The 24,972-nt window shown below is 38.3% G+C and overlaps 1 protein-coding gene across 1 annotated transcript in view; it reads right to left on the bottom strand.

Moving 5' to 3' along the window:
- Nucleotides 1–24,972, bottom strand: part of VAV3 (vav guanine nucleotide exchange factor 3) — a 220,281-nt gene that overhangs the window by 17,236 nt on the left and 178,073 nt on the right. The window contains exons 20-23 of the mRNA XM_019530656.1: nt 11,667–11,732; nt 6,072–6,106; nt 3,148–3,264; nt 767–854 (exon numbers count right to left, since the gene is read on the bottom strand). Coding sequence (XP_019386201.1) covers nt 767–854; nt 3,148–3,264; nt 6,072–6,106; nt 11,667–11,732 — 306 coding nt within the window. The remainder of the gene's footprint in view (nt 1–766; nt 855–3,147; nt 3,265–6,071; nt 6,107–11,666; nt 11,733–24,972) is intronic.

Consider the following 24,972-nt stretch of genomic DNA (forward strand, 5'->3'; position numbering starts at 1 on the left):
TACAGAAGATCAGGACAGTTAGATCAGCCTAAAAATTCCCAACCCAATCTGAGTTAGACTACCTCAGAGGTAGAGTTAACTTAGATCAGGTTGGCCACTTTTAGACTGATCTAACTGTCCTGAATGTCTGTACAGTTTGCACTTAAATCCACCTATCTAGTGTACTTGGGCAAACCAAGTTAGATTGGGTGGCCATTTTTAATGTGATCAAATCTTTCTCTAACCTCCCTGATTGTTTGTACCTAGCTTACAGGGGTAGTGTCCAGTCCTAAAGAATTCAGAGATGTCATTAGTTATTGGTCCCTTTTCAGGATTCTTGCAGTATCCTTCCTTGCATACCATTGCATAAGGCACAGTTTGGCCCCAAATATAATTTTAAGCATACACCATTGTTACAAAGGTTGAACACCACAAATATACAAATGGGTTAGAGTGATGTTGCAGCTATGATGGTCCAGGAATTGTGAGAGACACAGTTGAGATAGAGTCAGACAAGCTTTTGAATGCAAGACATTCATGCTTCAACTATGCAGTTGGCTCAATAGAAGACACCACCCTAAAAAATCTTTGCCTTACAAATATATAAAAACATCCTAAGTGGGAATGATGGACATTATTCTGCCAGTCTTTCAGCCTAGATTCATAGATGTTAGGGGCTGGAAGGGTATTTCTTCAAAGCTGATGAACCAGCACATAATTCAATGGGAGTATTTACATGGGAGTTGCATTTTGAGGGGGGGGGGGAAAAAACCTAATCAATGCTTACCATTAAATTTTTAAATTTCCTATGTTCTGTAATGTGAAAAAGGCCATCTCTTGTTAAAATCTTGATGTGTTTCACTTCATTATTGTACCTGTGGGCAATGAATAACTTATGAATATAAATGTGTTTTTAATCAGTGGAGATCAATAACTACCTAAGGGCATGCCCCAATAACACTACATGAATAAATTCTTAAGACAAAATGTATATTCATGCCAATACAAAGTTGACATCTAATTAACCAAATATATTTATTAGGGCATAGCTGAAGATGCAATCTGAATTCAGAAAAATCCCAACTACCAGTAGGTTCTAATGAGGAGATCCTGTATATTGCTTGCTTTCAAGTTCATATTGAGAATCAATATGGAAACAAACAAGACCCTCATAATAATTTCCGCTGATAAGACTCGTTTACCCATACATTCCTGAAATGTTTTATACGTAAGGCCCCGGTCAAACTAAAAACTTTTTCATTGGTTTAAAATGAATACCCTAAACTGGACAGATGATAATCCTAAACCTGGGGTAATTTCATCCAATCCAGTACAGCCATGTATGTGGGGGGGAAAAAAATCGAAGATAAAGATACACCACTGTAATTGACACCAGTTAAGGTTTTGTCTGTCCATTTCCATCCCAGGATAGCCACTCAAATGCATTTTAACGACTCCTGCAGCAGTGGGATACTGACAAGTCCTTGTCCCCCTGCTCTACCTGTGGCAACTTAGATTGCTTTTGGTGCCTTGTAGTTGAGGGAGAAAGTTGATTGTGTGGAGTTAGGAACAGGTTAGACAAAGGCTTGAATGGGATGGTTTTAGATAGGGACAAACCTGCTTCAAGCAGGGGATTGGACTAGATGACCTCCAGAGGCTCCTTTGCCACATACTGGCAAGGTACAGTAATAGACACCTCCTATCTACCCCAGGATAATTAAAATCAGAATAACAAAAAATATATAAAGTATAGGGTATATTTTAGTTTCTCCAAGGCCTAAACACCAGGTCCTAAATGACCGTTATTAAACCAAAGCAGGATTTGCATGAAATTTAGGCATATCAGTCACGAGGAAAGATTCAAATTGACTCCACAAAACTGCTTAGACACCCAGATTCAAACTGAATAATTTATTAGGTCTGATTAGGTCATTCATTTTAGCTTGAAAAGTGTGTTATATGTGTAGACTTGGGTACTGGATATGCTCAGAAGCGATCTAGATCAGCCACTTAGGTCCGCCCACTCTCATCTATTTTATGGCAACATAAAGGCCAAGCAAACGCAAGGAAAGACCCCTTGCCGAGCCACAAATGCCCCGAATTTGTGGCTGCAATATAGGTGGCATCAATTCGTGTTGCTTTACTGTGGTAGACATCTGTTAGGTTTATGGTGGGAGGGTGTGGTCCCAGAGCTGCCTGGGACTTGAGGGGTGCAATCCTGCATGCCCTGGAATACCCATGCAGGATCAGGCCCCTCCAGCCCTGGGAGTGCCTACCCAGCTTTCTCTTCTTACCAAGATGCACTCTGGACAATCTCCAGGTCACCTCATTATGAGAGGAACCTTGACTTTCCCCTCTTACAGAGACATGCCCCAGGGAATCTCTCAGGTGCATCACTCTAAATAGCAAACCTATGACCCATTGTCCCACAGGACTGGGCCAGTGCGGGACAATGGGAGATATGAGTTTTGCCCAACAAAGCAAATTTGCTGTGGAAGGACGTATCCTGAAATGGCGAATCCACTTCATTTGGCAATGCTTGTTTATACCCAAATACATACTAGGAACCAACCTGAATTTTGCCCAAATCCCCCTGAGGCAAAGTCAAAGCAAACTTAGTAACTGTTTGATGTTACTCAATGCCAAAGGAGATGGTGATGTTGCTCACCTTTTACACCCAACAGCTTAGCAGTAACAGCACTTGCCTAAGTCCTAGGTTCTACGGCCTCCCCCTATGGTGGTTTAAACCCATGTCGCCCTCTTCCCAGTTGACTGACATGATCACTAAGCTAGGTGGAACCCTCCTCTACCCATTTTTTCATGCTGGGATCCACTACATAGCCAACAAGATCCAAGGGAAGCAAGCAATGGAAGCATGACACTACAGCCTACTCTATGTTATTTCTCTAGGAGGGTGAATCCCAAGTTCTGGGAATCTCTACTCCCATAGCTATTTCTTTTCTTTTTTTAAACCAATGACTGGCTAATGAAAAATTCATAAAAAGGCTAGGGAACAAGGGAGAGAGAGAGCAAATTTCCTAAAACCAAAAAAATACATATGACTACACAAGCTGCAATGAGATGTACGATGTTCTTTACTGATTGCAAACATTTCAGCATCAATGGCAACAGAAAAGCTATTTCTGTAAAAATGCTCATCCCACTTACTTAATGCTAATCGCATATTCTCCTGATTCTTTGGTTCTATGCCGCACCAGGTAAGTGCTATTTACCCTGTTGGTGAGCTCAGTCTCCGCTTGCAATCTTTCCATGGCTCCTGCAAACCTGTGCCAGAAAAAAACAAATACATATTAGCTCCTCTTCAAATACGTGCCATGGGTGTATTAAACGTGCAATTTACAGTTCCAATATTGTACACAAGATTGTGATTAAAGGTTGCACCAAAATACTACTGGTAAATGAAACGCATGTTGGGATTGTGAAAATTCAGCATGCCCAGAAAATATGCAACAGCATCTGCCACCTCCTGGTACAGAAAACCATGGTCCCTATTCAAGAAAGCATTTAAGCACATCCTTATGGAAGGAAGCACTTGTGCAAATTCATTCATATACATAATGACTGGAGATGGCAACAGCACTTAAGCACATACAAAAGTGCTTTCCTGACAGACATATGTAATAACACCCTCTGAATTATTAATACATGAATTTTGTAAACAAATAAACTTTTTCCTGGGTTTTTGGTTGAATCTGTGTTGGTCTAAGGACATAGGCAGGCAAGGTTCTTTGAGTAGATGTGATACCTTTTATTAGACCAGCTAATAAAAGGTATCACATCTGCTCAAAGAACTTTGCCTGCCTAAACCTTTTCCTTTCATTCATAGTTAACCTATTTTCTTTGCAGGTTGAAATTTATGGCAAATATAATGGACAGGTTAAACTCCAGGAAGTTATATAAAAAGTCTATTTCAACCTAGGTCTGATAAGTCAGACCAAAACCCAAGAGAAATAATTATGTCACTGTCCCTGCACTCTGGTCTGCATGGATGCTTTGCCCTGCTCAACACAACCAGCTCAAGTGGGGCTCCAGAATGGGTTGCCTGCAGCTGGCTGTTTACAGCAGAGGAGCTCAACCTCAATCCTGCAGGCTGAATGCGGCCTGTGGAGCCTTGGAATCTGGCCCACAAGACTCACCACGGATTGAGAAATTTGGCGGCAGGGGAGCAGTGGCAGTTAATACTACCACCCCTCATTGCCAAAACCCCAAAACCCATGTGGTAGGGCTGGGTGGACCTGGGCCATGACACTTGCACAGCCAGATAGAGCCAGGCCACATCCCCTTCCACTACATGGCTGAACTGGGCCAGGCTGCCCCCTCTCTCCTTTTGTGCAGCCAGCTAGGGACCCGGCAGGATCTGGCCCACAGAGGGATCAGGCACAGCCCATCAAGTCCATGGGCCAAAAAGGTTCAGCACCACTCGTTTACAATAATTTAAAAGTTTAACTTAGAGAATAATGTGCACTGGTTAATTTATTAACATGATGTAATTGCCAGGCTTTATTTTTTTGAAGTAGATAATTGCAGAGAACAGTACCTTGTAAAAGATATTTCTAAAATGGCAACATGTTATAGCAATTATAAAATCTCTCATGACTATAGTATAGTAACCTTTTACTTTACTGGTATATATTTTTCATACTAGTCACATTATTATTATTATTACTAATAATAAAGATATTTAAATATCATAAGAGATCAAACTTATTTAAGAGTAGAAAATCTCTGATGCGTCTTCAAATTTGTTGCAAAAACATCTTAGGTTGAGAGTTTAGGCAATGTTCAATCTAAAACACACTTTTCAACTTAAAATTACAAACCTTTAGGAAAAAATTGTCTTTAATTGGATATAGTCTCAATTATAACATTGAAGAATGAATACTAGAAATGTATTTTATTCAATTAGATACAAATGGGGGTGTTATTTGGATCAGGGGGTCTCATCCCATTTGCTATAAAACTTGTATAAATCAGGAGTAACTACATGAAAGTGATAAATTAGTTTGAGAGCAGAATCAGTCCCTTATTTTATTTTAAGGTGAAATTAGCTCCCATGCAAAAATTTCACACTGTACCATGCCCCATGTAAGCTGTACACTGGCAGTGAGTTGATATATTTGTTCATTTCCATCACTACTGATTGCTAAAATTTTGTTCGAGGGAACTGCAAAATTTTCCACAAAACAAAACATATTTCCCTCTGTTAATTTCTATCATCTCATGTAAAATCAACTTGCACGCTCTGTGTTGTACTGATCTTTTATTATACCACTTCAGAAACCTCTCAGACTTGGACTACGTAGACACAGACTTGTAACCAAAATGTCAAAATCATTAAGCACATTACATGAAAAATGCTTTTAGACGGTGCATATTTGTTTTTTTTTCCCCAGCCACTAAACAGAATCCTAGAATGGACGAAACAATATAAATTACGAGTAGATAGCTATAAAACACTGTTGCTTTTAGGTACATACAGGTGTCACATTTGGATTGACCTAGCCAGGGTTGGGTTGATCTAAATGCCCAATTGTATAGACGTGAAGACGGCTTAAATCACCAACAAATGGCACACCCAATCTAAATTAATTCCCCTGAGGAGGTACACTAACTTAGATCAAGTTTAGGTTAACCTGATCTCGCGAATGCCTATACAAGTTTGCACTGCAGCCCCAGGGCTGGAAAATCCCAGGCACTTACTGCAACCCTGGGTCTGCACCAGTCCCATGCCCCTGCCAACTCTGGTTGGCCTATTTTTAGCTCCCCAACCTTCCCCCACCCCTGACCAGGCAACCTCCCTTGTGGGCCCACCAACCTCCCGCAATTCTGCCAACCCCACCTCCTCCCCCTCCCCAACCCACTAACCCCTCCTCCAACCCCAATTTACTTACACCATTTCCCCACATGGCTCCCAGGAACAGCAAACAGATGCATGTGCCACTACCAGTCTGTGTTCATGAGGCTTAAAGTAAGCTTCATGAACATAGGTCAGGTGTGGCAAACAACTGTACGCACCTTTTCTATGACTGTTTATTTCAAGACAATTGTTGTGAAGCTAATCCAGAACTCACCATAGTTGGCAAGAGTAGTCAACTGGTTTCGGCACCTAGAATGTGAAAAGAAATCACAGAATGAAATTAAAGAATGCTTTTTCTTTCCTTAACTGACACATATTTAGGAGGCATTAACTGAAATTCCAAATACCCCATTTACAAACTAGAAAAATGGAGAAGAGTCAGATCAGTCAATTGGGTCTACTGAATTAATTCATTCACCATTTCTACTGAACTAATTCACAGAGCGAGAATATTCTATATTGCTTGGAAAATAATATTTAAAAATACATTTTTGTTGTTGCTGATTTTGTTTTTTTTTTTTAAATCTGACTGACAAATGCTACAAACCCTGGACAATTTTTCAAATGAACTGAAATCTATTTTTGCAATACATTCACTCAATCTATAAAATACTTGTCTAATGATACACATTGTTGAAAAGCATCATTAAAATTTGTAGCTAAGTGTACAATAATGCAGTTAACTCACTAACTGTGTTTTGAATTAGATTGCCTTGAAAAGGCTGTCAGCTATGAGGCATGTTGTATGATCTCTTGAGATAGTTAACAGGAATAAACAGATTTCTGATGTACTTTTATGACTTGATTCTAATAAGCTTTAAATTTATACTTGGATTTAAATCAGTGTGTATACTGAAGATCAACTGTTTTAATTTTTACATAATTTAAAATACAAACTGCAATCAAACATAATTAGGATGAAGATTGATTCTCTCTTTCTCTCTCTCTCTCTCATTATTATAGATGGGATCCCATAATGTCAGCATTCCCCTATGGCTATCCCACACTCCTATCGGAAATACTTCAAAATAGAGCTATTATTTTAATACAAAATATTTAATGGGCATTGAGTGTCTCCAAATCCCACAATACGGTAACTGTGGGGTTTTTTGTTTGTTTGTTTAGTTGGGTTTTTGGGGGGGGTTACCACTACAAGCAACAATTAGCCTTATATAGGAAACCAAGCTTTATTTCACATTACTTTTTAATGAACCCAAAGAACTATTTTCTGATATTTAATAGAAAAAGTTATAGTAGCATTTGCTTTGATTTATGATCTATAAAATCTTCATGACTCCTACCCCAATTCAGCTACAAATTTCAACATGTGCCTACATTTAAATTCATGCATAGTTCTATTGATTCATGAGCTAAAAGATGTGCATAAGTCTTTTGCTGAAGCAAGGTCTCAGTAGGCAAGTTTGAACTTGATCCTGAAATGGATGGAGCTGATTTGATCAAACTACTTCAAGTTTGTGGAAAGGTAGTTAGCAGCAATCTGCACATGCTTGAGTCTGCAGTGTAAGTAGCAAAGGTCAAGTAGGATGAAAGATTTTAGCAGATCAGGTATCAGTGCAATTGCTGTGTACTCCAGTAGTGTTGCTGAAGTGCTGGCACGCAAATTTAAAGAAAAAAAAATGAAGGGGAAGGAGTTTAGAAACAACAGTTAAAACAAGCCTTTATGTCAGAAACAAATGGACTGTCTGAGTTGAGAGGAGATATATATAGAAGTATTTTTATTTGCAGCCTGCCACAATGGACCTAAACCTAACCTAAAAAAACCATACCCAAACCTAAAAATTCCTGAAAAAGTCTTTGAGCATGCAAAATTCAGCTGAACCCAAATTATCCAAAAAGTATTATCCAAAGAGAAGAAAAAGAAAGAACTATTACAATTTTACTAACTTATTCTAAGGCTGTTGGGTTGTGTAAAAAGACAACACTAGAGCTACACAAAATGCTTATTCTGCACATTATATCAATTCCAACTGCTTGCTGATCTGCGCTGCATCTGTGCATCTATTCTCAGCTTTTGCTTGCTAAAGCTTGCTAGAGGGGAAAAATTAGGCATTAGGCTGTCATGTTTCCTTGTTTCACACAAAAATTTCTGTTTAAGTTTCTTGGCTCTCAAGACATCAAAACTCCTGGGGCTCTTTGGCTCAGTGAGCATTTGGCTAATTTGAACCGCCAAACCTGCACTGGAACAACTTATTTTCAACCACTGCCATCCAAACAGGTGGGTTCATGGTCATAAATTAAGCTTTCTTTACTGCCCTTATCATATCATAGAATGACCCCTCATTAATTTTTCTTGCCTAACATTTTGACACATAACCAACCTATTACTCTTACCTGAATGTATCTGAGCCTATAATTGTGTACTGTATTATGACAAAAAATGTAATGTCTCCAAAGCATAGAGGAGACACTAGTACAAGTCAATAGTTTAAAGGCCTCTATTCAACCTATTCCCTTGCATAATAATAAATCTCCCACCTAGGGTGATGTTAAAAGCAATCATTAAGCTACACAGTGTCTTGAAGATGGAAAAAAAGAGAAGGGAATGCAGATTTAACCAAAACGATGGAACAGGATCCATGAAATACAGAAAGATTAAGAATTACTGGTAATCTTGTGTCATAATATAATTTTAAGACTAAAAGGAGGAAAGCAGACTGGAGTACATAAAGGCTACATTTAAAAAGCCTAAGCCTGAATTGGTTCAATCTCTGCAAGTTAGTCTAACCTGCATAGATTGAACTGATTGGCAAGTGAACAGACATTGACTTTTGATTCCAAAAGTGCAGACACATGCCTGCAGTGGTTCAGGCCAGAAGCTGGGGGGAGCTAGAGTGAGCCCTCACCTCCAGGGAAGCTGTGCTGAGAGGGCAGCATGGCCAGACCCCGAAAGGCCGAGCATGATGGGGAATAGACCTGTGCAAAGCAGCAAGTATTGGATTTGGCTGATTGAGAGGGACAGCGATTTCATTTGGTGATTCGAGTCACTGTCCCGATTTGATTTGGCCAAATCAGATTCAAAGATTCACCACCCATTCAACCATAGACTAAACAGGCAGCAGTCCTCAACCACACTGGACACAGCTGCATCCAGTTGGTAAGTCTGTTGCGGTATGTGAACAGTTAGAAGAGCAAACATCCTCTTGTCAAGATGGCATGTAATCCTATATTTGGATGGAACTGAAAATTCAAACCTGACGTGGTCTATTCATTATAGCAGATCGTGTTGATTGTATATGGTTAGAACAATGACAAACATTTATCCTTTTCAATAATCCTGAATGTGTTGAGTTCTACAATAAAACCTGCCCATTGCTAGTAAGAGCAAAATATCAAATACTATACTAGAAATTGTACTATACATCCAAAGATATCAACAACAGCAAGAAAACTAAAGGAAAGCCAGTAAGAACCTAATATTATTCAGATCGCATAGAAAATGTCTGCTGACATACACTACATATTGCAAAAAGAAAAAAGTGTTTATAGGTATAGCTAAGAGGAGAGTGGAATATAAATATTCTGGAGTTCAGCAGTTTTTCATTCAATAGTCAGTCCTAAAGTCTTTTGATATATGTATTTTATGCTGTTTCTAGGCATTTTTATATTGGCTGGTTGTAAAGATTGTTATACTTAATAATAATAGTAAAACTTATAGCATGTTGAAAATCTGATCGATGTTTCAGTATCTTTAACTGCATCATTTGTCATAATAAGATGTTTATATTTTACCCTTCCAGGTTAACAGTGGTGAAGCATCAATTTATCTTTCTGGTCAGATCATGCCTCCAGATGCTAACATTTCATGAATAATATTTATTCATACTGTAAAATCATGTTATTTTCAATCCTCTATTTAATAGTATCTATCTAAATTTAGCAGAAAGCTATGTCAATAGACAGTAATATTCACACTGCCGTATCAGCCTTAACAGTAGAGTGAATTTTTTTGTTTATTTTTGTTTTTAACTGTACAAGCCTCCCACTTGAAAACTATTGTGATGCCCCCTGCAAATGAGCTAGTTTTGCCTTTAAAAAATTGCTACAGTATTTATAGTGGGACTATGTTTATGGAATTTATTGCCAAACTGATGAAGCACCTGCCATAGCACCATATATCACTGATCATGTACCACACAACTACAACAGCTTTTATACACAAAGCGTGCATCTACACGGCACCCTACGGTAACATAGCAATGTGCTACATTGCCATAGGGCACGCTATAGCGACGTAGTGATCCCATGGGTCTACATATGAGCGCCAGCTATGTCACTGTAGTGTGCTCCCCGGCATAGTGCGCCACTACAGCGATGTAGCAGCGAAATCATGCACCATGCATACCATACAATAACCACTCATACTGCACCGTGCTTTAGTACTTCCAAAAGGCAGGTTAACCCTTTCCTGCTGCAGGACACAGCGTGGACAACCATGGGGGGGAGGGGGCGGGAAGCAAGGAGCAGCTGCAGGGGCAGAAGGTCAGGGGGGAGCATTGAATGAGAAGTGGGGGATTCTTACCTTTCAGTCATCCAGGCCCCTTTGGCCTGAACAGGCAACTGCTCCAAACTCAAGCTGGCAGTAACACCAATCAACATTTAAGCAGCTCACAGTATAATGTGTAACAAGGCCCTAAGTCAGCAGAATCCTATCTTTATTAGGGAGCTGTGTTGTCACTCAATTTAACTGACCTTAACATTTAAAAAATGCTTGGCCCTTGCAAACTGTTTTCTGAGATTTTGAATTGTAAAAGATGTCTCAAGATCTATTATAAAACATATATATCATTTATGAGTAACATAAAGATTGTTTGTTGGAGCTAAGGAATGACCTGAGCCTTACAGGTTTATCATGGTATATCAAAAGGTGTCTATTAAAAGCTGTCTCAAGTCAGTTACTATACCAAAATGACAATATCTTAAATGTTGTATTCAAAGTAGATTTATTAGTGAAGTTGTATTTAATGGTGAAACAAATTAAAGCAGTGTTGCAGCAAAATGAGCAGGGCAATTTGTCATTGCATAATTCTAGTTTTATGCCAATTAACTCTATGAATTTCACTGGAATAAGATAAGGAGTGACCTGTTATAGGTTATTGCACAATACAATAAGAAAAACCTCACTTATGACCAAAAACATTGTGAGTAAATATTATAAAGTAATCTCTCTTATTGTTATTTTTCTGCTGTAGTTTTTAACAATTTGATGATAGCTTTGTAATGTATAAAAAAGCAAGTCAGAGTCTACAGGAAATCCATGAAGAAGGCATTTGGATTGAATTTTGGTTTTGAATTCTTGGTCTGGATTAAGGGAAAGGGGTTTTGGGAGTTTTTTTTTACTCCTTTTTACTTTTACAGGTTTTCTAAACTTACTGTTTATAACTTAATCTCTCTCTGTAACCAGAAGTGACTGGGGAATAGATTAGAACCACAGCATTCTCACCTCATTGTTAAAAAAAGAAACAACTTTCACACACAGTGTATTTGTTCCATAATCTGTGTGTATTTATGTGAAAACTCTTTAGACAATTTAATTTATTAAATTCCCAAAAGTTAAATCTGTCTCTGGAGCACTTTTTTTTAATACTTACAATTTCAATCCAATAACCAAAAGCATTAGAATGTTATATTTTAAACAATATTGAACATACCATGCAAACACACAGAAACTAGAAATATGATTCCCGCAAGGCAAGATTAATAAAACCCTGGAATAAGCCAGGCAACTTTCTTATGAATGTTCTTGAGGAAACAATTACAATGACAAACAGAATTAGACACTTTTACTTACACATGGGCTAGGTTTTACCGCATCACTTGGAAAGAAGCCAAGCTCTCCTGTAGCTAGATTTCTACCCTAGAAATAGGCAAAAACAAAAAAAGAGAAAAAAAAATCCCATGATGAGAAAGGACAGTATGTATTCCAGATAACCTTGAATGTAGAATGTTTCATTTAAGCAAACATAGTAAGTGAATGTAATGTGCCAACTGAATTTTGTTAGGTAGTAATTTCTTGATTTTGGTAAATTAAGTAATGATTACAAGTGATTATACATGAGAAGTCTGCCATAGAGCAGGTGGGACAGGGATTCAAGAGTTCTGGGTTATCATTCTCATCTTTGCCACCAACTGACAAGTATTTTCATGGAAGAGTCAACTCTGTTTTTCCATAACTAAATTAACTCCAGTTGGCATAGATCCAACAAGAGCAGTCCTGCTACAAATTAGCATTTGAGCTGCATTGGGTTACCCCATAGAGCTGGTTAGCTAGCAGCTAAGGACTTGTGCTAACTCAAGTAGAAGCCTGGGACTCTGAGCAGTTCATATCACTTCCACACACAGGTAAGGTTTGTTGCATGTAGACGGGATTTGAGCCAAGAGCTGCTCTTGAATTATAAATCAAGTTAACGTTGCAGTGAAGAAAAACTCTCTCATACCCAAGTTGCACTAAGCCTGGTAGCCAGTTTCCACAACAATGAATAGAAATTATAATTCTGTGGTCTTGGAATGACAAAAGCACTTGAACGTACAACTACTATGCACTGCAAATATTTCATTTTGCTATTCAGATACTTATTGTTTCAGAGCTTTAAATAATTAGTAATAGACCGTGGGAAGAGAGATAAGGTTTTATGTCTTATTTCTCCCTTATAGATGCAAGGTGCATTTACAAACATAATTCTCATTAATGCTACTACAAGTTATCCTTCAACCCCATCACCATCCTCCCATCTTCACTGCTCCAACAAAACTGTTTCTAATATCAGCTTAAATTCAATTTACCAGATGATCCACTTAAATACTGTCAGTTTAAAAGCTGTATTAGTGTAGTGCTGGTAAGGCACATAATAAATATTGGCTAAAATAAAGCGTATGAAACTGCTTCCTGCAGACGCTTCCTGTCCGTCAGGAGTATAACCCATAACATTTATTATAGTTAACTATTTGTACTGATCATAAGACTGACATGAGTTTCAAAAAGCAGAACTAAAAAATAAAACTGCAGACTTAGCTGATTTAATTTTTTTTTGCTTAAAGGTCAGTAAAATTGACAAACCTAACCACAAGGTATAATTAACATATCTTGAAAATTTTAAGTAGGTTGGACTTGGGTGGGAAAAATGCTAATCTCAGACCCCAAAGTGATGCGGTGTGATTTGTTTATTGGGTAAACCCAAACTTAGGCAGTAACCTATTATAATACTTTCTAACACCTTTTAACCCCATAGGGTAACAGCTATAGGGTAAGATTGTGAGTGGCTCTAAAGCCAACAGATTAGCATAAAACAGGATATAAAGGAACATGCACATTAAGTGACCAGCAGGAAGGATGGAACAGAATGGTCATTGCTCTTCCACACCTGCGGATTCCTTACTCCCAGTGTGAGTGAGGACCAGATCCTGACTGAGGGACCTTACCTGGTATTTCCCTCAACAGCATGGATCAGGGATGCCTGACTTTGCTGGATCAACTTGATGTGTACCTGACACTGAGGGACTATTGATGAGTTGCTAACCAAGTGGGAACTCTGTCAATTTGTCTGTCTGTTTTTATTATCACTGCCAATTTTTAACTTTTACTGTTAGGTTGTCTATTAGCTTAACCTTTTTTATTAACTGTTACACGTGCAAACTATATCTTTTGCTGCTTAAACATATTTTTTGTTGTTATAAGTAAAACTCATTTTTACTGTCGTAAGTGAAACTTGTCTTTGCTTCATTCCCAAATCCACTTCCTCGATCCCGGACCAAACAGCCCAGTGGCTGATACAGTTGCAGCACTCAGTCAGCCTGCAACTAAACTGATACACTCACAGTGCATAGCTGGCCTATGACAGGAGACTGCAGTCAAATTTTTTGCACACAGGCAATGACCACTGTTACTGTCATTTTCCAGAGATACACAAAAATGAGTAGAAAAATAAGACGGGGGGAAATGGAAGGGGTAGGACAATACATCAGATAATTATGCACATTTAAAAGACACAGAAAGAGAGAGGGATAGTAAGAGAGCCCAAGGTGGGGCAAAAGAAATAAACTTTTGCATCTCTGAATCAATATTAAATAAACTTCTCCTCCTCCCTTATTGCTACCTAAGTTTAGGCTGGCTGCTATGTTTATATAACTTTATATATTCTACTTACAACTCAAAATAAACCAGTGTCAAACTGCAAGTGAGTTCTTTTAATCAGGGCCCAGTCTAGGGGACCCTTACTCAAACTGCTAAACTTATTCAAATAACTAATAAAATTGTAGTGAATATTAATAACATTTGCTCTTAGGATTAATGATGTGCAAGAGCAAACCCTATGCACCCCTCCAGCACATACAACTTTGCAAGTATTCATACAATAGCATTACTTGACACTATTCTAGGGATGGCAAACTGGTCAACTGATCAGTCGATTAACCGTATTTTTTGACGGGTCAAAGATTATAGAAATTTTACAAAAAAACTAAACATTTTTGCAGTTCTCCTGACAAAAACAGGATTTTTATTGTTTTTTGACACACTCCTTAATGGAAAAATTGTGGGTTTTTATTCTGTGTATTATTTAAACCTGTTGGCAATTTTTTCCAATTTTTGACCAATATTTGACCAGTCAATTGACCAAACTTTATATGATTGGTCAAATACCCAACTCTAAATATTTTTATAAAGGAATATTTATATAAAGCAAAAGAAAGCATTGAGACATGATACCATTTCTTACTATGTGGGTAGCACACGTAAATGGCACTAGAAGTAAAGACCGGGATCAAAGTCCAATGAGCTTAAGAACAAATCCTTGAATTACAGGAGTTTCTAGAAGAATGTTAATATAAACAATCCCATGACAGTATATCAAAGCATGAGCTCTTTCAAGAAAATTCAGGTTTATAATAAATACCTAAGTACTAAGCATTTTACGGTGGCACAAAGGCCAAGCAAACTAATATCTATGCATCATAAAATGCCACAAATTTTGCCATGACAAAAGTAGTACCAATTTGTGCTGCTATTTAGCAGTGGGCATCTGTTTGCTTTATAGTGCAAGAGTACTATTGCACTTTAGTTTTAACAGAGCAAAAGCCACTTCCCAATCTCCAACACATATACCTAAAGAGAAAAAAATAGTTTGTTATATACTAATATCTTTAAATTGGTACAATATGAATACACTTTTGTGCTCACTCTTTCTAGGCGGGCCCCTTTATGGGTTCGGGTAAAGACACAATGGGATCTAAAGTGTGATCCACACAATCCACCTCTTGACATACCACACAGGCATGGCAAGGAAGCATGATTGTTGGACTGTTCATTAGGATCCCTCAGTTGAGAGACTCCCAGATGAAGAGGCACTCCACGCATCCCACGGCTGGAAGGTGCAGAAGCCACAATCTCACAGCCTGGGAACTGCATGAAATCCCTGGGGCTGGGAGATCATAGCAGCTGCAGTCTCCCAACCCCAGGGGTTTCACACATTCTGGAGGCAGAAAGATCATGGCAGCTACAGTCTCCCAGCCCTGGAGGCTTCATGCACTTCCAAGACTGGGAGACTCATTTGCTGAGATCTCCCAACCTTGTGGGTTTCATACAGCCCCAAAGTAGCTGAAATCTTCCAGCCCTGGGGGTGCAGGGAGCCCCCAAAGTGGAAAACTGCAGTAGCTGTGATCTCTCAGCTCCAGGAGCTCCACGGACACTCAGGGCTGGGAGATCACAACTGCATGTCATGGCTGCTGGGACCCAGTATCTGCAGCTACTAGGGCTGAGAGTCCCCTTAGTTGAGAGACTCCCAGCCCCAGCTGGGCATAGTACACCCCTCTGATTTAGATCCCTGTCATATGACAGGGCTCCCAGCCACAGGGGACACATGCAAATTAAAGCTTAATAGCAACCAGTTATTAAGTTAGGACACATTTTTGAAGCCTAACTTTATAGCTGGCTGGACCTTTTTATGGCATGCTAAGTACTCTGCCCATGTAGCTGGTCTCAAGGTAATTGTAGAATTAACCAGCTGATTGCACAATACCTGTAATGTGACTGGGCCTAGGTATTCTGTGTATAACAAGCAAGTGGTACTCTAAGGAAAAAGAATGATATGGAAGGCACTGGTCACTCATGCATTTTAATGAAAGGTAGAAGGATATCATGTGAATGGACATCTTCGTATTCAAGTTACTATGCAAGAAGTGTCTCAACAAATTAAGATTAGTGTAAAATGTAGCCAGACGTGCCAAGGCAACCTTGTAATGTTACTAAGAAGTTACTGAGAATTCACCACTTCTCCAATAAATAAATAAATAAATTCCTCCATTGTAAAATTTCAAACTAGGCACTTAGACTTGAACAGACTTTAGGCAAGAAGCACAGGGAGTCAAAACATGCCAAGTTCTGTTTCTGGATCTTGTCAGTGTTATGTAACAATTCTGCAACTTTTAATACAGCCATTTCCTTCTCTGTACATTAGAAACAGTGCCCCTTAACTCAAAGGGGGACACTAACATTAGCATTTATAAAGAAAGACCTTTGAATATGTCAGCTGGAGGATGTTTGAGGGCAGTATTTATCACCTCCTATAACTTTTTTAGACTTATTTTAAAACTCTGCTGTAAATTCTGCACCCTCAACTAATCATGGTTCAGCACTCATAGAGACAACTAGATCCACATTATTTGAGAGCTGAGGTATAGCATTGCCATTAAGAAGGATTCTCTAGTCTCCCTTTGCAGTATGGGAGCACTGGTCCTATGCCATTTCTTTTTCTCAGCAACAGAAAAGTGCTGTGTTGTTGAGATGGAGGAGGGTAATGAGTAATGGCTTTGCTAACTCTAAAAAAACATTAAGCAAACACTCCACATGTTAAAAAAAAAAAAAGTAAAGTAGTTGCCTAAACCCATTACATCAGACTAGGGGCAAAGAGTATGGTTATGTGCATATTTTATAAAGTCTTCTCCTTCATCCATTTGGTCAGCCATGAAGGTGAAGAGATCACTTTGTGATGGTCATCTGAAGCCAGTTCCAAACTTATATACAGTCAATATAAGTTTCTTCTATACATTGCAGGCAATTACCATGAGCATGGCATATACTAAACTGCCTCCAGGAATCTTTCTACTTCTAAATAAAAGCTTTGACTGTATGGGTTAATTGCAAGAGTTTAAAATCCACAAAAATCATCAAATTTTGGTTGCGTTAATTTAAATTGCACACTGGCTGGAAAAAAAGCTCTTCATTTTTAAAATGCTTTGCTAATTATAGAACTGATTTGAATAACTTTATGTTCACTCCTGATTGTGTTCAAAATACTAGATTATTATTTATTGCTCGAAATACTGTTAAACCCCTCAAGGCCCCATGTCACCCTGTACATGAAACCATACAGCAAGCTGTCAGGTATGCAACTGATGGTTTCAGTATTGATAGCATACCTACCAGTCCATCATGATTAACAGTGAATTTTTCATGCCACTGTACCTCACATTTTTTAATAATTTTTTTCTACTCCATGTGCCCTTGTTAATTCTCATGTGATAAGTATGCAGTTTATTTCCCTCCAACAAAAGCTTTAATACCGTTCCAAATGCTCCAGAAAAGGCCTGGATTGAATCACCAAAGAAATTATACAATAGAATACATCAAGTGAATGAAGTGCCAATGAACCACTTCAGTATGTTTTCTTCAATGACACTTGTCAGTGAGAGGAGAGAGTGATTCATTACGCTTGTGCCTTTTTTAATGAGGGATGTTTCCTGAAGCCGTTATACATAGTAGCCCTAAATTTCCAGAGTGCTGCCTGGGGTTTAGATATGCAATACCCATTAAATTCAGTGGATTCATGCAGCGCTAGAACTACAGATAGCTGAAAAATCATTCCCAGGTTCTTCCCCGTTCCATTTCATTTTCTGGCCTGAACTAAATTAGTATCATCCTCTGACAGAAAAACTGTTAACTCTTTCTGCAGATTTAGTGAGACAAAGTCAGTGTCAAAATGAGAGCTAGTCAAAAGACAGAAAACATTTCTTGAGAAAATCCTGAATGTCTGAAAGCAGCTTTCTTGGGTAAGTTTTGAAAAGGAATGAATTTTTTTCATTTATTTAATATCTTTCATGATTTTTAAAACAATTTTTAAAGAAAGAGGCATTTTTTCTACCTTGCCGCCACACTTTTTTACCCTTTATCTTTATAATTTTCACAAAGGAATGAGTTTGGTTTTTAATTTCCATTTTTTATTAAACTAAAAATGAATAATTTTGTGATTTTTTTCCACTGTATAATATTTCTCTCACTGTTCAATTTGTCTAATGAAAGTGGTGGAGCAAGAGAAATGAGAGAGAAATGGAAAGCTGCAATGGAAAAGTGATAAACTGAAAGAAAAAGATTTAAAAAATTAACTTTTCATTTTGGTAGGAAGAAAGTAAAGATTATTAAATAAAGTTGCTGATTTTTTAAAAGTATATTTTCCACAAAATACAAAACTCCAATGGGCTGTAATTATAACTACAGTGTTCAGATCCAGCTTTTCTATGTTATATCTATTGTTATTATTAGAAGAATGTTACAAAAATTAAAGCAAAAAAAAATTAGCAATAAATAAATAAAAATAAAAATAAATAAATCAAACCTCAGCATCCTTCTCTCCCCCACATTCATGTTCTGACAACAGACATAGGTAAAACCTGGATTGATTAAATCTCATTTAAAATGGCATTCTAACAGGGAAAAAAAACAAGATACCTCTACTGAAAATGTAATTCCACCTATACCTTAATATCTATTAGAATTCACACAGAATTCTACACAGAACTATATATTACCCATAAAACAACAGCATCTTACCCCAAACTATTACATTCTCTTACTAAGCAATGTATCACTTAAAGCTGTATACATACACACTTTGGGCATCTATACACATAACAGAGCTGTGCCCTAACACGTGCTAATTAGTATGCATCAAAACAGACATGATTAATCAAGTCTGCTGGACCATGCTAAACCAATTGACTGGATCCACCCCACAGTGCTCTGCATGGGGCTGAGTTGAGCCCAGGGGAGTCTGTGTGGCACCCCAGCCCAAGCCTACCAGCTCCAATCTGGGCCAATGTGCACAACACGGCTGCTCCCAGTGCAGCTACAGCCTCCCAGGTGCTGCTCAGCCTCCCTCACCTCCAGCAATGGCTCCTCCTCCTGCTATACTGCTCTGGGTGGAGGAAGCTTCAGCCAGCTTGTAGCTCCTGCCCCAGTGCATGGGGCTCTAGCTCCAGCTCCCAGCTAGCTTCTATCCACTCGGCCTGCTCCCAAACACCACTCCCCACCTGCCTGCAGCCCCATCCCACATAGGGAACTTTGGTGAGTCGTTGCAGTGCAGGGCGGTGTGAGGACCAGGAGGATGCTGACCTGACCAGCTACCACTCATCAAAACTCCCTAGGCCCAAATAATTGCCCTCCCCTGGTCTAAGCTAAGTTAGAATAATTGCTCTAACTCAAACCTAATTACATTAATCAATTTGAATGCTTGAAAGAGAAGTTGACAGCTATATCACCTGTGAAGCAAAAAAGACTTGGCAGAGGAAGAGATTAATTGAAATGCATCATAAAACCAATGTCTCTGGTGAATCCATGTTTTTTTTTAATGTCCAGCAAAGCTGCAATTTTTATTCCCAGACTCATCTTTTGAAAGTACTGTGCAGGTTTCCTTTAAGGACAAGGACAGTGAGGTCACAGATGGAGTGGCTGTTTTGTGAAAAATGTTCTCCCACTGGTAACAAGGTGTTTACATTCTTTTTCCTCTACCTGTCCTTAAGTCCCAGTGTGTTGTCTGAAAACACTAAACTGATCTGCAACCTGTTTATGAACTGACAGATCCTTCGAAGTTGCATCTTAAAGTATTTACTCTCTTCTGCATGCACACAATAAGTTTACACATTAATAAACTTCTAACATTCCTTTCAATAACACAGAGTTTTGTTAATAAATAGGGACAGGCAATGGGACATATAACTGAGATGCTTCCTCATTTGAGACCCACAACGACTCATTTAAAAGTTAAGACATACATTCTCATGAGATTTTATGTTTGTATTTGATCATATCTTGGTTACATAATTATGTGATGGTAGCACTAAACACAGGTGTAATGGATATATATAAAATAGAGGGGCAGACAGATACAGTATATGAAGTTTAGCACATGTTTAATGTTTCGGGAATCATAAAAAATTGAGATGCATTGTGTAGGCCTACTGCCTTATTTTAATTGCAAGAATCACTAACAGTATTCTTAGAGTCATATTCAAGGCAATCGATATGGCCTGTATTTTTCCTATAATAGTTTACTTATAGTGTTGGTACAATGTCTTTTTCTTTACTGTCCGAGCCCCCAAGGTCTGGAATAACCTGCCATCGGAGGTGGTTCAAGCACCTACATTGAACACCTTCAAGAGTAAATTGGATGCTTATCTTGCTGGGATCCTATGACCCCATCTGACTTCCTGCCCTTTGGGCAGGGGGCTGGACTCAATGATCTTCTGAGGTCCCTTCCAGCCCTAATGTCTATGAAATCTATAAAATGTGTACTTAAAAAAATAGTCAAACAAGAAGCTACATAACCACTAAGCTAACACATCAGTCCTTTGTGCTATTACACATTTATGGTGATCCCACACGTCTGAGTAATTTTCCTAAGACAGTTCAGTTTTGTGTGTGGCAAAATCAAGTAGTTAATTTTGATACTGTGCATTGTGCTTTATTGATCAATGCACTGTGTAAACATTTAACAGGTCTATTTATTAATGCTTTTTGATACATTCATGTTTATAATGGGATGTGGGGGGGCTCCAATTTTCTGTTTGCCCAAGGCGTGAATAAATCTTAATCCACCTCTGATTTGGACTCTCCCAGAGCCTGGAAAAATCCAAAGAGACAAACCATCTCACTGAGCTCAAACCAGCCCTTCTCCTGACCTCCCTACCCCAGCATTGTCCTAATTACTCAGGATGAGTCTCAGAATCAATTCTCTCCTTCCTCAGTCATCTGGAATTCCTCTAGATAATGGCCCATTACTCTCAAATGTCTTTGCTATTTATTAAGGGCTTGATTTTCCCAATGTAGTCAGACAATGCCTTGGATTCCCATCCCAACAATAACCCCTTCTGCCTTGCGTTTGGGAGCAGCAATTATTCTTGCCTTAGTAACACAATGGGAAGAAATATTTAGCAGTTTTGCCTATTCCCTTTTCTAAAGATGCAATCCTCAGTTCCTTTGACTAAAACCACATCCAAAATCATAAAAATATATATAGACAGCATAAGATAGTCCATGCAGCAATTAAAGCATTGTAAGTGAATACAGCATAAAACTGGCTTTTCAACAAGACCACACATACCATATTAGTAAAACAAACTCAAGAAAACATTCACATCCCACAGACACCCTAAAATATGAGGGGATTCATAACAGCATCATTATCCAATGGGAAACCATCAAACGCTTATTAGGACAAAAGCATCTTTCAGGATGTTGACTATTAACAAATCACCCTGGATTTATATTACCAATATATTGGTCTGTTGAGGTATTTCAGCATATCCTTATGAAACAAGCTCTGCATATAAACTTCACATGACCCTTTTTATAGGCTTCTTTTTTACAACATAAAACCTTAAAATAGTTCATTCATATACATTCATTTCAAAAGAAAAATACAAAAATGTCAGACATACATAAATATTGGGCATAAAAATTAGTCTTACTGGGGATTTTCAAAAGAGGAAGAATAAAAGTACGAAGTTCATACAATTTATGCCATTCAATATAAATGAAAAAGACCCTTAACCACACAATTCTCAAAGGTGAGTAGGCCAAAAGTCATACAGAGATTAGCTAAACACTAGGCCTTCTACACAAACTATAAATGTCTATGGAAATTTGGCTAATTACTTAACATTAGCTTCCGCAGCCTTTTCCCATTTAAGCCTGCTAGCTATAATTTCCATAAATAATATCATATGCTGACAGACCTAATTTGAACTGGTTCTCTACAGAATTTATTTTGATTTAATTATAAGATGAAACAGAAAGATTCCATGAGACTGCATACAGGCCCATCAGCTTTCTCCTCCCAAGTTTTCCTGACCAGATAACCACAGTAAAACAAGTACTCCCTCAAAAATACAAATGCAGATTTCCAAGGGTAGTGTTTGTGTTTTCAGAAGTAAATTCCCAAATAATGCAAGATTCTTTCCAGAAGACCAATGTAATTATGACTCAATGACTGATGTCTGTACGTGAATGAGGCATCTCATTTCAGTTATTCTGCCTTCTTCTAGTAAACTGACCTACCTGAATAGTACCATACTTTATCCCTGATAAGTTCCACTTTATACTAGACTTTAGAAAGATGACTACCAAAACATAAAGCTCTATTTTTATGTCAAAGAACAATTTTTCCCAGCATAGATAACGTTTTTTAAGGATGTTATAATGAAAATGTTAAGGGAACATTGACTACAGTGACATTTACAAGGATTTCTGTAACAGCAGGGAACTAGTATAGGTCCAAATCTTTATCAGAGAAGGATGGTTTTTGACAGTGGAAGAAACCAGTACAATGAACATTTGTATTCTTCTAGCATTCATGGAAAACATGACTGCCCCAAGGACAGTGTGTAATTGTAACAGAAACCTGTAAAGCCAGCATTACTTCACATCATATGCTATGCATCCTGGCACCCTTGAAAGCTTCCTCCCCAGGTGTAGTAAGTGCCAATTTATTCTGAACAAACTCTAAAGAAAAAACCCCCACATCTATAATAAAAATCAGACTCTACTTCAAAGAAGCACTATTACTGCTGAACCAAACAGCAGTGCTCATGAGCAGGGTCTGAAATTTCCATTTAAAACACCAAATTTTCTCTTCCTTTTCTCGCTTTCTTATTTAATTAATTTTGTAAGTGATTTTACTGCTTGTAAAAGTGAAGGATCAATAGTGCCAGCATGAAACACATTAAAGCAAGCACTGTAGCTATTCCACTCTTGTGCCTTGACTGAGTAAAAGAAAGCTAGTTATATTGACAAGTATTTATGAACACTAGTATGAGATCAACTCATTCATTTTAAATTGTGACCGAATCCAGGTATTAAGCTGGAGGTAGTGAACTAACCTGCTGTGGCAAACCTTTTCTCTTTAGGACACAATATAAAAACAAATTATATTCCTGCTTACCCATGAATGTACTTTCTATGGCTCAATTGAGAGAGTACAGATGCTGAGCATCTCTTTGCCTACTCACTCAGAATGACCACCAATCATCATCCAGAATTTACTGCTCTCTAGGGGAAAATTATTATTCATGTTTTTATCAGAGGAAGTAGGAGGAGGAATAACATTCATGCAGTCTTAACTGAGTGGCAGGCTTGGTCAGAAAAATTTGCTGTTAGAATCGAACATACAAAATGTTTCATTTGCCAGTGTTTTCTTAACAATTATCAAAATACACTTGTTTGTATTTCGAGAAAGGAGGAAAACATCCTATAAGAGAAAGGAGGAAATCATCATATGATGGTTGTGCTTTGCTGATATGCTGTACAAAATGAAAGTATTATATATAAACTGTACCTTAATATTTACTAATTGCTAACATTTGAACTTCTAAAAGGTAAGCTTCTCAATTTAAAAGTGCATACTAACCATTACGGTCTATCAAGTCAACCATAAATTATTCCAAAAATTCCCTAGAGTAAAACATGCTCTGTATTTATTTTTTAATATATATTTCAAGTTGGCAATCAGAAAAAAGAACTATAGTGAGTTGGTCTGTGACAATATTGCCTGTAAGGAAAAAGATTGCCTGAAAGATGCTAATGGGGATGACAGTTTCCATTAAGGTTTAAGGCTACTAGTAAGATTGGTAGTCAGATAGTTACTAGCACTCAGATTCACCCACTTACCAGTCTCTGCTCACCAAACACGGCAACTTTCTAAATCCTAAATCCTTTAACATGACAAACATGAAGTACTATTGAAGAAGCTATCCAATAAATTACAATGACAGATGACTAAGATGACAGCATGTAGCCATGAACTCAGTATGCAAGAGGCTGAGAACTCTGGTTTGATCCAGTGAACTATGTAAGCAGATGTTTAGCTTCAGGTGCAAAAGCTAAAGCCATGCAAAGGATTAAAGTTAAGAATCTGCTCAAGTAACTCTGGATCAAACCAGAGTACTTAGTACCTTACAGGATCAAGCCTTACAAGAAAAAAATTTAGAACAACATTTACAATATATATATGAATTTAGAACAACATTTACAAACAGTTTTGAACAGTTCCATAGTGCACTAAAACAGCACGAAGTTACCACCAGGTAATTGTATACTTTTTATATTCCAGAGAGATTGTGAGACTCTATATCTCCCTCCACACATGGAAGTAAAGACATGATGGAACCTAATGTATGATTCATGCAATCACACCTCCTGACACGCCCATTCCTAGGTTCCCCTGTACCCATAGGTGGACTATCACACAGGCCAGCTAAGTCCAAAGCCAGGGATCCCCTGCATGTCTGGGGGGACAGTGGTGCCAAGCATGTGATAACAGCTCTTCAATTTTAGCCCAGTTCTCATTCACTCACTGGCCAGCCATGGTGAGCAATACAAAGCAAACAAGATGATGACCTGTGTCTTGAATCTGAGACTTATGGAGACTGCAAGAACCAGAATATAATGGATATATTTTGCACATATACATTTTGCATATACTGAGAATATGCAAATAAGTCCACCCCTCACTTACTCCATGTTACTCACTGTAGCTCTTTAGTGAGGGAGAACCAGGTCTCACACCTCCGCACCAGCAGCACCAAAGAAGAGAAAAGCTTTTTTCCCCCACTGGAGCCCAGCTCCTGAATGGGGAGGACAGGAGATACCATGATCACCAGAGCGGTTTTCCCAGGGATAGGGGATAACCACTTTTCTGGCATGGGGTAGTACCTGCATAAGTAATGTAGAGTTACCCTCTCACATTCATTTTCTGTGAGAAAATCATAGCCTTATGCCCACTTTATGGAAATGGGAGATTCTTCCTTAGCTTGCTCCTGCAGCAGTATGGTTG

This window comes from Crocodylus porosus, unplaced genomic scaffold (assembly GCF_001723895.1).
Source record: "Crocodylus porosus isolate Cpor-Errol unplaced genomic scaffold, CroPor_comp1, whole genome shotgun sequence".
NCBI classification, from domain to species: Eukaryota; Metazoa; Chordata; order Crocodylia; family Crocodylidae; genus Crocodylus; species Crocodylus porosus.